The 13,869-nt window shown below is 38.9% G+C and overlaps 1 protein-coding gene across 1 annotated transcript in view; it reads right to left on the bottom strand.

The window, feature by feature from the left end:
• Positions 1 to 13,848, bottom strand: part of ORC1 (origin recognition complex subunit 1) — a 15,297-nt gene extending 1,449 nt beyond the window's left edge. The window contains exons 1-14 of the mRNA XM_008640738.2: positions 13,540 to 13,848; positions 13,351 to 13,455; positions 12,879 to 13,006; positions 11,531 to 11,700; positions 10,968 to 11,349; positions 10,033 to 10,330; positions 8,561 to 8,665; positions 8,018 to 8,207; positions 7,370 to 7,476; positions 6,582 to 6,683; positions 5,904 to 6,075; positions 3,591 to 3,698; positions 2,713 to 2,862; positions 1,392 to 1,511 (exon numbers count right to left, since the gene is read on the bottom strand). Coding sequence (XP_008638960.1) covers positions 1,392 to 1,511; positions 2,713 to 2,862; positions 3,591 to 3,698; positions 5,904 to 6,075; positions 6,582 to 6,683; positions 7,370 to 7,476; positions 8,018 to 8,207; positions 8,561 to 8,665; positions 10,033 to 10,330; positions 10,968 to 11,349; positions 11,531 to 11,700; positions 12,879 to 13,006; positions 13,351 to 13,439 — 2,121 coding nt within the window. The 5' untranslated portion in view covers positions 13,440 to 13,455; positions 13,540 to 13,848. The remainder of the gene's footprint in view (positions 1 to 1,391; positions 1,512 to 2,712; positions 2,863 to 3,590; positions 3,699 to 5,903; positions 6,076 to 6,581; positions 6,684 to 7,369; positions 7,477 to 8,017; positions 8,208 to 8,560; positions 8,666 to 10,032; positions 10,331 to 10,967; positions 11,350 to 11,530; positions 11,701 to 12,878; positions 13,007 to 13,350; positions 13,456 to 13,539) is intronic.
• Positions 13,849 to 13,869: the final 21 nt, after the last annotated feature.

The following is a 13,869-nucleotide window of genomic DNA, read 5'->3' as shown; positions in this document are numbered from 1 at the left end:
CAACAGCCAAACAAAACCCAAACACCCGGAGCACCCAGTGGGAGAGCAACATCTCTGAACTGCCTTACTACAACCCCTGATCCTGAACAACAAATCTTACTAACCAAAACCAACAGAAGCAACTCTCTCTCTCACTGCCCCCATCCTGATCCAGTCATCACAAACTCAAGAACTTTTTTCTATAACCACAGAGATTAAAAAAAAAAATTAAAGGTGAGCAATTCACTTCAACACCAAAAGCTTTCAGATCAATTTAATTATCAGTGAAGACCTTTACCATAATCCAGGTTCATGCCAAGGGGAAAAAAAAAGGGGGGTGGCTATGACACCAAAAAACTCAAGTTTTTCCATACTCATTAAAATACTCATTTTAAGAGTACACTAGTAATTTTGGAAGGTCTCAAAGAAATATCCAGGATAGTCAATTTACAGTTACAAGTGCGTGAAAATTTTCAGGTGTCTGAAATTTCTGAAACGAAATACTTGTTAAAACCCCAAATGTGCTTTACAGTTTTAATAAAGCTATGAACATTCACCAGATATAGTACTGGCCTAATTTTCCCAGTAGATGCTGGTAACATACAAAAGCCCTAGAACAACCCAGCTGGGGCTGAGAATGAGCAACCCTTTAGAAAATCTAACTGCAAGGTATATTTCTGTATTTTCTGAAGAAAGCTCATACTAGAAAAACATTGCAGTTATTCACTCTGCAAAACCATCACTGTTATCCTTACAGAGAGGTGGTTCCTTCACAACAAAACACATGCTTGTATTTACTTCTGACATATTTATGAGCACTTTTTTAATCCTACAATGATGTAGGATGTTTTGACATAATTTTAATGATTACTTTAATATAGAGTTGCTAATCTAACACATTAGCAATGCATATATCTCAATTTGAGAAGCTGCTGATCCCCAATGAATTACTTATTTTTTGTATAACTGAGTATTAAGACTTGAAAACAGAACAGGTACTATCTATTATGACAAGGCGCTTAACATCTTGAGAAAGAAAATTAGTATGGCTTTTTCCACTGCCACTGGCATGCTGTCTTTTTCAGGATTCTCCAATGACTCACATTATGTTAAACAGTGGAGACAGTTGACATCTTATCATCATGCATTATCACGACTCTTGTTGTCATGCCTTCAGCTCTTGGAATGTGCTGCTGCCTTCTCAGAGTAGGTGGAAAAAGCAAGGACACTGCTCTAGCAATGTCTTCTGAGAAAATACCCTGAATAATGTATGATCTAATTGTGCCCCACTTGCCTCCAATGCAGAACACAACCACAGAACCAAGTCTAACAGCTGTTACAAAACTCTCCCTGCTGTCCCTACACTCTTCACCCAGTGCAACATGAAGGACATTTATCTGCTCTGTGCTCACCTTTCTGGAAACCAGCTGAACTGCATCCTCTTCAAATGCCTTCACACCTTTCAGTCTGGATGAAATAATTTGCTGTAACTGTTTGTAAGAGTAGGGCTGAAAGGACATTCTGGTGAGGCCCTACAATAAATGACACAACACAGTGAGAAGCATTTGTGGTGCTGGAAAACTCCCAACTGCTCATGCATGGCCTGTGTGGTTACTTTTACTTTCTCTGGTAGGAGCAATCAGTCCCTTCCCTCCAAGTGACACGCTTTAATCAATCATATTTGTGAAATAAATGTACAAATCCACAAAATTGTGACTCAGTGAGGACCAGTGGTTGGATCTCCCCACTTGAAAGGCCCGAGGAGCAAGTGAAGCTATTAGAATTCAAATTTCTCTTATTAAAAACCTTTAATCAAATCAGAGCTCCCCAACACAAAAATATTTTGATTACATCTGTCTACACTTTTTTTTTTTTAATACAATAACAGCAGCAGCGATGAAAAAATATTCGTGTCTCCTTTAGCAAATCCGTTTATGTTTGTATTGACTTCAGGTTAGCCATCAGCCAAGAATTTAAACCCTCTTCTGGCTCAAGCTAATAAGAACTGCTCTCAGATGAGGACAATCTATGTTACAGATGGTGCACTGCCTTTTACATCCTACAGGAGACCTGGGGTTTGAATTTCTTATGCAAAACCTCTCCTATGACTGTATGGACTCAGCTGATCTGCAGTGGGTTTAGTGGGTGGGGGGAAGCAATTCACACCCTGTGGAGCTGTCTTTGAGTCATGAAAGGATAGAGGCACAGAGCACTGTTTTTTCAAACCACTTTTCAGAGCCATGATGAGATGACCTAGGAAAATGTATTCAAAACAAGCGGAGAGTGTATCCAATTTTCTTTGTTGGATACCTTTATATAATCTACCAACCGACGATGGCAAACAGAGAAGTAAGTAGGTGCCTGGAATGAAAGGGGAAAGAGGAAGAGAAACCAGAAGAGAATTCTTCTGAACTGTAGAGTAAGCAGCCTAATCATGAAGCACAGTGATTGATTATCCAGACCTTAATATATTTTAAAAGGCATCCATATTCATATTTCATTCTTACAGAACATAGTGTACATACACAGCATAATACCTGACTAGCAAACAGGCTCCTGAACTTTGCTAAGATTTATGTGTTCATTATCAGCTCTCTGGAGAGGGAATTACAAAAAACATTGTTCAGCTTCTGAGATAACCAATCCTACTTTTCTCCTGGATTGCTTTTGATTGCATCCAGTATTTAATCTGTTCTCATTTTAAGGCATAGCAACAGAACTGCTAGGACATACCAGCCTGCTTGCTACTCTATTCATCATGATTCTCTCTGGCAGGTCCATGGTGTTGGCAATGGCCAGGATGATTAACTTGGAGTGCTTTTGGGTTGGCCAGTCAAATAAGTTGTACATCACGTTCTGTTTGCGGGTCCACAGCAGATCAAGCTGCAGAGATAAAAAGAAAAGAATCAGATTGGAAAAAAGAATGGCCTTTTATTTACAATACCTGATGGGGGTTTGAGAACCAGCTCTGCCACAGAAGATTTCTCATGTGATTCTGAACAAGCTGTCTCTGTTGCCTTTCCTTTATCCATCTACTAATAGGACTGCATTTGCTGAATGAGGGCTCTAATCTCTTTTGGAAAAGCACAGTCCTACTGGATGCTGGAACAGTACTAACCACAACAGTGATTAGACAGCTGGAATTTTAAAACACTACTGTGACACTAATACTATATCTAACAAGATTCAAAGACCCTCCAAGTGAGAGCCTGAAGCAAAAATAAGAGTGCATTTGATTATTACTGAACATAGCACATTCAAGGTTTTTCAAAATTGGGTATGACTTATTTCTCTGTGACTTTTCCCAGTGGAAAAGCAGCAGCTTCCAGACAAAATACAGTTGGATCCTCTGGTATTTAGAACTTGACAAACAACTTATTCCATGTCTTGGAATAACAAAACAAAAAACCAATGTGAAATCCAAGGCAGATTTAGGAAAATTAATTTAAATAGGCAAGAGGAACTATTTTGTACCTCCTCTTTCCTAAGTCTATTCCTGTTACATCACATGTGATACACTCAAAGCATGCATAATTTGTCTTTTTCCATCCTCCAAAAACTCACCGCTTACAATCCTTGGAGGAAAGAAAACACAGGATTCTTTGTCTCACCTCATCCACTATCAGCACTGTGGTCTTCCTCTTTGGTCCAGGTGTACTGAACAGCTTTGCCAGCAGTACTGCAGCATGAGGTGCTGTCACCTTCTGACCCGTCAGGAACTGTACAAGGATTGAACAAGTATTGAAGGTTAATCACACCAAACCCCTGGAAATACAAAGTTTGATTCCATTCAATTTTGCCTTTCCCTGACAATCAACACCAAGCACCTGGATTATTTTTTCCATGGGGGAGTAAGAAAAAGGAGAAAGTAGCTCATAAGACACTTAGGTCTACCAAGAACTGTCCATAAAGGAGAAGAGAGACAAAACAAGGCACAGCTAAAAAGAAAGGCCCACAGAATTCTCTGCAATTTGTCTTAGAATCATTAAGAAATCCTGAACCCACCCAGTCTAGAGGGCTCTAAACCCAGCATATCTCAAGGGTATCTCTGAATGCACACACCTACTGAAAACCTAAGTCAGCTGACAAGAATAGCCTGACTTCAGTAATCTTGGACTCCTATTAAAATTCTAATGAATCATCAGCAGGATCTATAATTAAATTTATTCAACTGTGAGCTAAAAAAATACCTGCAATACCTTTTGCAACTATGTGGCAGAACAGATGAGCTGACTGTACATTACCTCTTCCCTTGCAAGTCCAAAGATATCCAGAAATCAAAGCATGACATTTCAAAATTACACTGTAGATGTGGAATCAATTGTTCATCATAGTGCAAAGTCCAGCAATAAAGCAAAATGAAGCCTGCATTTGAAAATTGTGTTTCTTTTCTAAAATCTCTTATAAACCTAAGATTTGATAATTACTAAACAAACCAGAGCACAACATTAATGTATCATCTCTACTTGTTTCATGTTTCCAATTCAGTCAGCACAGTCCAAATCAGTCAGAGAAAGGAGCTGAATCCCAGAGAATTCTGATTCTACAGCTCTGGAGCCGAGTATCCAATATACCACGGAGCTCAGTTGCTGTGGTGGAACTTGACACTTACTGTACCCAAGTATTTAACGTTCTCTCTTTCATCTGCCCATGGCTTCCAGTCCCTGTTCCATCTCTCTACAGCAGTGAGGGACTCTCCTAACTGCAGGAGGGAAGCTCCAGAATTTGCTTCAGTCATGCAAAGAAACATCAGCGAACTGGAGCTCGACCTGCAGCAATCAGGAGAGTAGCAGCAGCCTAACTCTTAGCTGGGGCTCTTGGATAGCAGCTGAGGCAGAAGGAATTGGAGAAGTACATGGTTCATGTGACCTTGTACTCCCCTGAAGGATATTTAACTGGGCTAGCTTAGAGTTCAGGACCCGTGGGGGGTGACAGATTGTACTTCCAAAGGCCTATTCTTTATTCATTTTAAGATTTTACGATGAATGGGATAGGAACAAAGGATGTTCAAATACATTCACACGACCATGAAATAAGGTAATTGTCAGGAAGCCTCTCACTATGCTAAAGAAACACAGTGGCCTGGTCTCAGCAAATCCCTCAGCAAGACACTGTATCAGCTGGTTTGAGGAAAGGATGCAAATATGCAAATTTAACTCCCAACTATGAGGATAGGGACATTAAAACACTGATGTATGCCACTCCCTGCTCAGAAAGATGATGTCAAACTTAAATAAATGGAGCAGAAGTTTAAATGAAAATGGAACAGATGTTTCAGGAAACCATTTAATTTCCAGGTCACTGGTTTAGAGTTAGCCTAGACTGAGAAAGCTTTTGAGCAGTTACAGTCTAATGCCTACTGGGTGATCTTAATCCAGTCCTCAGAAGATTAATTCCCACCCATACAACACAAGCACAGTCAGTAGTCCCAGATGGATACTGCAGACTGGTTTGTCATGGATATGTGAAATACATTTTTGTTGATAGAGATGGCCCCTCTTTAGCTGAATTACTACTACAACTGACCAACTACCCACTAAGACCCCCCCAGTAATTATTCTACTGCTACACTGACTTTCAGAGTTGTCACCTTAGTAGCTGTTTAAGCAGATGTGCAGAAAAAGTTACACAATGGGAAAATGTAAAAAGCTGGTTTAGATTTTTTTTAGATGAGCAGATGCAACAATCTAGGCTATCTCTCAGCAATTACCATTATGCTGCAGAAAGCAAAACAATGCAAGAAGTTGGCTAAGGCCTTAAGTTAATTATTTTCTAACCTGCTCTAAGATAAAAGCACACAGTCTCTTGGAGGAACTTTGAAGTACTGATAAGTGCCTTGAATACTGTAACATATCAAGGATCTGATGGTAAAGTGTAATATCTCTTCTTTCAAACCCAGGAGCCACTGAGAAGGCTTTACTTACCTCTAATATCTGCACATAGGCTTGGTGAGGGTCTGTCAGCTTCATGCCATTGATCTCCACAAACTGGAATGGTGGCAGTTCATCGTTTTCTGCAGCTTGCTGAAGACACCGAATTACTTCATGAACAGTTGCAGTTTTACCTGTTCCAGGCACTCCAGAAATGTACATGCACCTACGAAAGGAGAACACCTCTTCAGCAGCCTGAGCAAAATGGTAACACTCCTGGCATTTATGAGCTGGGATTCCTGACCTCTGACACCAGTCTTGAATGCTCCTCTGTCACTTCAGGCAATTCCCTGTATCTTGCTTTATTTGCAAGCTGGGACATAACACATTGGAGGATCATGAGGATTTTTATTATTACTAAAGCAATTAACAACCTGAAATATTTTATAAATGTAATTTACCTCTTCTAAAAAAAACAAAGAGTTTCCCAGACATCTAAAATTGACTAGTCATATTTTGGTCTTTAATTTGAATCTGTACAATAAAAAAGCCCACATTATTTCTATGCACAACACCACTTAAGGAAGAAAAATACCAGGAAAATTGAATGAGGACCTTTAAATGATGATAACTTTTTAAATACAAGTAATAAATATAAAGTAAAAAGATATCATCTGACTGCTGTTATGCCACAGGCAGATGTGATCTTGGTTACAGTCTTGCCAAACTCACCCTCCTGTACCATCAATAAGTTTGCTTTCCACAAAGTTATAGATATCCTGGAATTCTTCCTCACGACAAGGCAGAGATTCTGGGATAGCAGAAACATGCAGCCTTTGAATTAAAAAAGAAAAGAAAAAGAAAATTAAAATTGCAGTTCTCTCTGAAGAATTGATGCAAACAGCCAGATGCTCACCTTCCTCCTGTGTGGAGTTTTTCAAATCTCTCTTACAGACTTTTATGTCAAGTATCCCAAAAGAAATAGCCTAGTCTCTTTCTGTGTGCTCTTAATTTATGCAGCAATAAAGATCCATCTGTTTTAATTCACAAACTATTTGTAAATCAGTACAGAGGTAGGATAAAACAGGAGAAACTAAAACCCAGTTTGAAAGAGTCAGTCCTGAATATTCTCCTTTTTTTTTCCACTGTGAAGGTCTACGATGATATCTGTAAAGCTTTTTCACACACCAAGAAGAGACAAATATTGTATCTTTACAATCTACAGTTAATCAGAGAGAATCTTTGCTTTTCTAAGGTAGCACAGAATAAAGATACCGAATTCTGAAGAACTTAGCATGGACTGGTTAAAATAATTTAAAATTGTGAAAGTAGTATTCTAAGTACTACCAGTATTTGTAAATCTAATATTGTATTGTAAATTATTAAATGCTCTTCTTGTATCAGAAGCGTTTTTACCAATTTTATTCAACATGGTAAAGATGACATTCCCTATTTCAGCACAGCCTATTGCTATGCACATCTGATGCAAAAAAAAGATGATTTTCCTGAGCACAAGCTACCTTAATCTGGCCTCTTCCAGTACACTGACTGGTTCCTGGGCTGCCTGGATGCGCCTGGGAATTTCCGGAGTTGCATTCCGGGGTGTTCTGGGTGTTCCTAGTAAAGGCTGCAAAGAGAAATAACAACCTCAAGCAGATTTTCTACAAACAGCAATTTCTGTTGGAAACAAATCATTGATAGGAGTTTCCAAAACATTACTAATGCCAGAGTACAAGATGAACTGAGAACCAGTATTTTACACAGGGAATTACCAAACAAGCCTTATGGTGTTTTCTTCCTAAGAGAAAAAGGAAGCTGGAAAGGGGGTGGTGACAATTACACCTTTCAATTGTCTGAAGAACTTTTGAGTTGTTAGTCCTTTTCTGGAGTCCTGTGTTACAAAATTATCTGGTTCTTAAGAAACAGTGTCCAAGCTAGTATTTTCCCCGTTTAGGCTACAGTTTCCTGATCAATATTGTCACAATATTCACAACATGCAAATGGCTTATACATTTGCATAACCTAGCAATATCAAAGATTAAATTAATCCAGATAATGCTTCATTGAAAGCTAAGGGGTTCAGATATGTAACTCTGGTACACAGGCATCAAGCATTCAAATAACTGGCTCAGAAATAATAAAAATAGCTCTTTTATATGGAACCTTACAGTTTTTTTCAGTGTCTTTGCAGGAGTGTGAACTGCAGGCTTCCTTGAAGATTTTGGGGTACTGAATATTCTGCTGGCTTTAGTTTTCTTTTCTGGTGTACAGGGCACATCATCATCATCCTCCTCTTCCTCGCTACTTGAAGAGTAGGAACTATCAGAGCCAGACAGAAAATCTTCCTGGTCCAACACGCTATAAGAAACAGAAATTACTTGAGCTTTAAAAAAAATACATACAAGTCTACACATCACAGAGCAATACTGGTACACTTTCAGCTTTTTCTGTAGTTCTTGTAATCCAGCGTGTTTTCCACTTCAGCTGCTAATTTTCCATGGCTTTTTAACAGACTGGTTTAAAGGAAGTCAGTTTTCTGAAGAACACCATGAGTCAGCTTTATGTTTCTGAACACAAACCAGTTTTTACTCAAGCCACAATTAAGCTGTGCTTTTAGAACCATTTGCATTTCAGTACTAAGCCAGACAAGCTCTCAAGGCTTCAAGTTATCAACAGCAATCTGAACAGGAGATCACGGCTGCAGGGTTTACCTGATCTGCTCTGCAATGAGAGCACTTGTTTTCTGTGCACATGTTCTGCGAGAACGAGGGGTCAGCACAGGGCTCTGGCTGCTCTGTTTCTGATATTCAACTAAACTGGAAAGAAAGAACACAAAGCTGGTTGTATTCCCTCCCTTTGCATCACACTTGCAAAGACACAGAGAAGGCCTTTCAAACTTCAGGCTCAATTGTTACCAATGTCAATCCAGCATGAATTCTTATTTGTTATTTACAGATTGGCTATGGCATGGATGCTGGCAGCACAATTTCCCCCCTCTTGCACTGTGTCTTCAATACATCTTTGCCAAGAAAAACAAAATATTTGCTGTATTTTGCACTGTCAAACTGAATGGACAGGGGCTCAAAACAGCTGCGTTTTTATTTGATAGAGAGGTGGGGTTTTTTGCCTATTTTTTTTCTTAAGAGAAAAATAAGAAAAAAATTATTTCCTTTGGGCATCTCTTTGATCTGCTCTTTGGAATGTATTTTTCTCTTTGTGTTTTGATATTCCTTGGCTGTCTTCTTGGGTACTTCTTCATCCCTGCCATTGAAACATTTTACTGTTACTACACAACTTTTCTACTGGTTCAAAGTACAAAATGAGACAAATTACAGATGCTTTTATTATTTGTTGACAGTTCTTAAAAGTTTTTTAGATCTATAAATACTACTGAAATGCCATTACCTTACCAATGATAGGTAATCATTTTCACGCTATAAGTGACAAAAAAGAAGTGCAAATTCCATTGTTGCATCCACATCTTTACTCTTGGAAAGGAGGAAATGGACTGGTTTCTGGTTCCTTGCAACATTTTGCACAACAGTCTGTTCTGTTTTTCTCCTGCCCCAGTTTATGCCATTTTTAAAGACTGTGTGAAGATATACTTGAATAATTGTGCTTTTTGAGTTTTGATTTCTTTTCAACATAAAAAGTAGCATGAAAGTATACATACAATTCTCATGAGGACTCTCCTGAGGCCAATCATACCTCTCTCTACAGTCCAGCATCCCTCAACACTTGTCACAAGTAAGGCACATCTGAGCCTTCATTATGGAGGGCAAGGAAACAGGTTTTCATCCATGTTGGTGGGTACAATCATCGTGAGAACAATGATCAACATGGCTTCAACTTCCTTTCATATCATCCCACCATTCCCATTTCCAGCATCATCTCTCTGTTCTTGGAACCACAAACTGCTTTTCCATATGGAAAGTTGGCTCCTCTTTGGATCTCCCTGATCATTCATCCATCTCCAAGTACTATTTTCTAAAGCTTCACCACAGTGCACTTGTCACTGCTAAGGCTCTCCCCCTTCTCTCCCTGTTCTCAGCAGGCAAAACATGGCACATGCAGAGACTTCACCTACTTTTCTCTCCAGAAGTCTTTCATAAACGTGTTTTAAGAGAGCTTCATACAAATAGAAATCCCATACAAAAATAATGATAAAAATGCTGCCACTTACGATAGATTGTCATCTTTCCCATGAAGATTCTTGTCTTTTTCACTGAAATCTTTGACTTTAGTGTAGGGGGACAATCGTACTGTGTCAATGAACCTCTGACAGTGCTCTGCAGTATCAGATATTGACTTGGACTTATCATTGCTGCAGGGGATCTTTGGTGGTGAGCCTAAAACTTCACTTGTAAATTTCACTTTTCTTTTAGTGGCTGATGGTGCTAATGGTGCTACAGCATCACAGTCATCATCCAAAAGACTCAAAACTTCACATCCCAGCAGCCTGTCTTTAGATCTTGTAGGACCTAGAAATGAAAACCAAAATGAACTTTTGTCAGGCTTCAGTACGGCTGGTTTGGTTAACTTTCAGAAGACATGCAACAACTGGATCATTGACTGAGTTTAAATGAAAGCAGATGGTCATTTCATTCCAGAAACAAGGAACTGGATCACTAGAAGGCATTTCCTCTAAAAAATTACTAAACAGAAGACACACAGATTTTTTCAGTTTTCTAACCCACCTCCATCACCTACAACTTTATTCAGGTTCCCCGTTGAAAATACTGCATGTTCCACAGGATCAAATGTGCTTATTCAACCACCTCAATGTAAACACTTTAGTGCACAGTTAGTCAGAAGATTAAATAAAGTGGGGCATTCTGAGGTCAAGTTAGGCTGATTGATAGCATTTCAGTCAACAAGCACTTTAATTCAGATTTATCAGATTTGCAGCAGCAGTTGGATATAAGCAATAAAGTGCTTAAAACAGCAGACAAGACAAACTGATGCGCCCACAAGGCTTGGGCTGATCCCAAAGCCTGAACAAAGTAACTAAAAAGATTGATGTTGAATGTTACAATTGCTACAATTACCCAAAATGGAAAAGCAGAGCCATATCACACTCAGAACTACTGAATGGACAGAATATTGCCATATACATACTGTTTAACTCCAGCTTCTTCCTTGCTGTTGGGGTTTTGATGTCATTATTAGCCACTCTTTGGGAATGCCTCTCCTTAGCGAGGGAGGACTTGGAAGAAGAATGTTTTGATTCTATTTCCATATCAATGTTTTTTGGTTTTGTGGCACTCCGAACAGCACTCTCCGTCTCTTTTTTCACAGGTGTAAGGATGTCTGAAGGAATAAATGTTTTTGAAGAGTTTGTGATGACACCTCTTTTCTTGTTAGCTTCTTTCAGCTTAGAGAATGTGTCCGGGGACAAAACCTTGAAGTGCTTCCCATCCCAAGACTGTTTGACATAGAAAGTTTGTTCCTTGTTTAATGTAATAATAGGCAGCTCCTCACCCAGATGTAGTGGTAATACCTGCAAAACCAGAAAATACCAAAACACATACATTAATGTTTACTCTTAATTTAGAATTCAGCTACTTTCTATTCACAGATCTTATTACTGCAACTCATGCAATCCTTAGTTACTAAGTCATACTACAGGGCTGCTGCTGTTTCTTTCTTCCCTCTCTGTGTAGAAGAGTTGCAGTACATACCATGATGCTTTTAATAATGGTCTCTGCAGCTATATCAGTGTCATAACCAAGAACTTGATCGAAAAACACCTCCTGGGCAGAAACCTCTCTTTTAAGTAGCTTCCGTTTGTTCTGAGGTATCTCCTCCAAACGACAGAACCACTGCACAACTGCACGTTTGTGCTGAGCACCTGCAACAGGGAGAGAAAGCCAGGGAACATCAAGAATTTTCAAGCGTCACAAATAGTGCCAGACTTTAGCTGAAAAGCCAGCAAGGGTAGAAATCCTCCCTGGACATAAGAGAGAAAGCATCAGATAAGAGACTGCAATTCCCATTTTCTAATCTAAATTAAAATGTCTGAGTTGAGAATTTTAAGGACTAAGGTAATACCTGCACAGGGTCTCAATCACAAAAATACCTGAAGACCACCTCCAGACCACCAGTTCCCTATCACAAACAAAGAGGTTCCTTATTTGCATAGGTGTGGTCTCCTCAAACCCTGCTAACTAAAAGCAGCGACGTAAAAGGAGAACTGAGAAATTTCAGGACATTATTTGTAGTGCCACTGTACTTTCAGAAGCCAGAAACAATTTTTTTCACTGGCTGACAAACCAGGGAATATTGCTGATGAAATATCTTGTTTTTAAGGAAATTTCATGGGTTTCATTCCAGCATGAAAAGAATACTCAGTTGTGCTACAAAAAAAAGTGTGTTAGTAAATAAATAAGCTGGAATGATATGTATTTATGTTTTTAAAAAGGTAAAGAAAATTAAAAACCCTCAAAGCATTACTATGGTGGCACAGAAAGAACAAAAGCTGTTCAAAGAAATCAGATCTAGCCAATGAGTAGCTCCCAACTCAGTCTTCGTATCATCCACCTCCCATGATTTATCTTTTCATATCTATCTCTGTATAAACAAGCACTTCTACACGGAACAGAAGTAACAAGTCCCATTTATTCAGTCTTGTACTTTATTGTTAAATTGCCTGATGTCTAATGAGATGCAAATTTCAGGGCTGCAGTGCTCTTGCTCCATTTGGATTCTCTAATCTCTAAATAAAGCACAAGGTCACACTGTCTTCCTCAAGGACCACTCCTTTTAAATTAGACATTTATGTAAAAAGACTGTAAAAATTACAGTGTGCTTAAACTTTCCATTTATGTATTAAATTTAGCTGAAATTAGCCATAAGTCCCAAATATTTGGGGGAGCATGTGAATACAAATGCAGTGATTACCAAAGCTTAATTTTCTTAATAAATTTAGCCAGTGACATAGTGTTAATGCTAACTACACCCCCACGAAAAAGGTAACTTTAAAACATTTCAAAATTTCTCATTCAGAAAGTAAGTTTTTATTTCTCTTACCATCTTCATATAAATCCATGAGCTGTGCCACATAAGGCTGATCTGCATTCACCCCTTCTACTAAAATAAAGTCACCAAGTTGTATACAGGTTTCTGTTCTGCTGCTTTCTGATGTAATAAGGATCCCCCTAAAAAATGACACACAGAGGAAGATTAAGAGAATTTCATATTCTTCATAATTCACATATCATTAAGCCTGATGTCCTGTCAACTTTACAGCTAGTTATGCCCCTCCTTGCAATGCTTACAACTTAGTTTCCCTGATTCGAAGCTTTCATATGTAGTTCAATTAGTTAAAACTTATTCACAGATTTAGTTAAATGCTTTTGTTCTATACATACAGTGCCACAACAAAATACTCAAAACCTTACTCATATTGTCACTAACTGCCATGTTAACCTAAACTATGTCAGAAAGGTAAAGAAACATTCATAAAGTTTCCCTGAGCAAGACAGAAATGAATGTTATTTACTTGTACTGGGAAGTCCTCAGCTTTCTGTCCGAGCTCATGGGTTTTCCATACCAGGAGTAGATAAGCTTGCTTTGCTGCCGAGTGTTCATGATTCCTAAGGAAAAGCTGAAACAAATAAACAAACACTTTTGGATTATTATTTAAAAACAAAACAAAACCAAAAAAGGAAATCTGGGAAGATATATAGACCTGTAGAACTGCTAGCAATTCTTTCGGCGTGCATGAAGAACGTGGTGGTTGACACAGAGAAGCCCACCTTCCCCAAAGCCCCAGACACCCCTCCCCGAGGGATGAGGAAGAAAAGAAGATATTTAGTAGCGAACTGTTCTTCAATTCCTTTTCCACTCCCCCGCGGCTCCCCGGCCCTCACTGCCATAGCTGCGTGTTGGGTGAGACCGTCACCGACGTTTCACTTTCGCTCAATTTTTATGGTTTCGTTTCGGCTTTTAATTTTTTTTTTTTTTCCCTAAGGAAGAATTTTCGTCTGGAAACTCAGGGAAAAGCCACCCTCAGCCCCCA

Source organism: Corvus brachyrhynchos, unplaced genomic scaffold (assembly GCF_000691975.1).
Source record: "Corvus brachyrhynchos isolate BGI_N302 unplaced genomic scaffold, ASM69197v1 scaffold48, whole genome shotgun sequence".
In the NCBI taxonomy this organism is placed as follows: domain Eukaryota; kingdom Metazoa; phylum Chordata; class Aves; order Passeriformes; family Corvidae; genus Corvus; species Corvus brachyrhynchos.
This window is presented reverse-complemented; position numbering and strand designations above follow the sequence as displayed.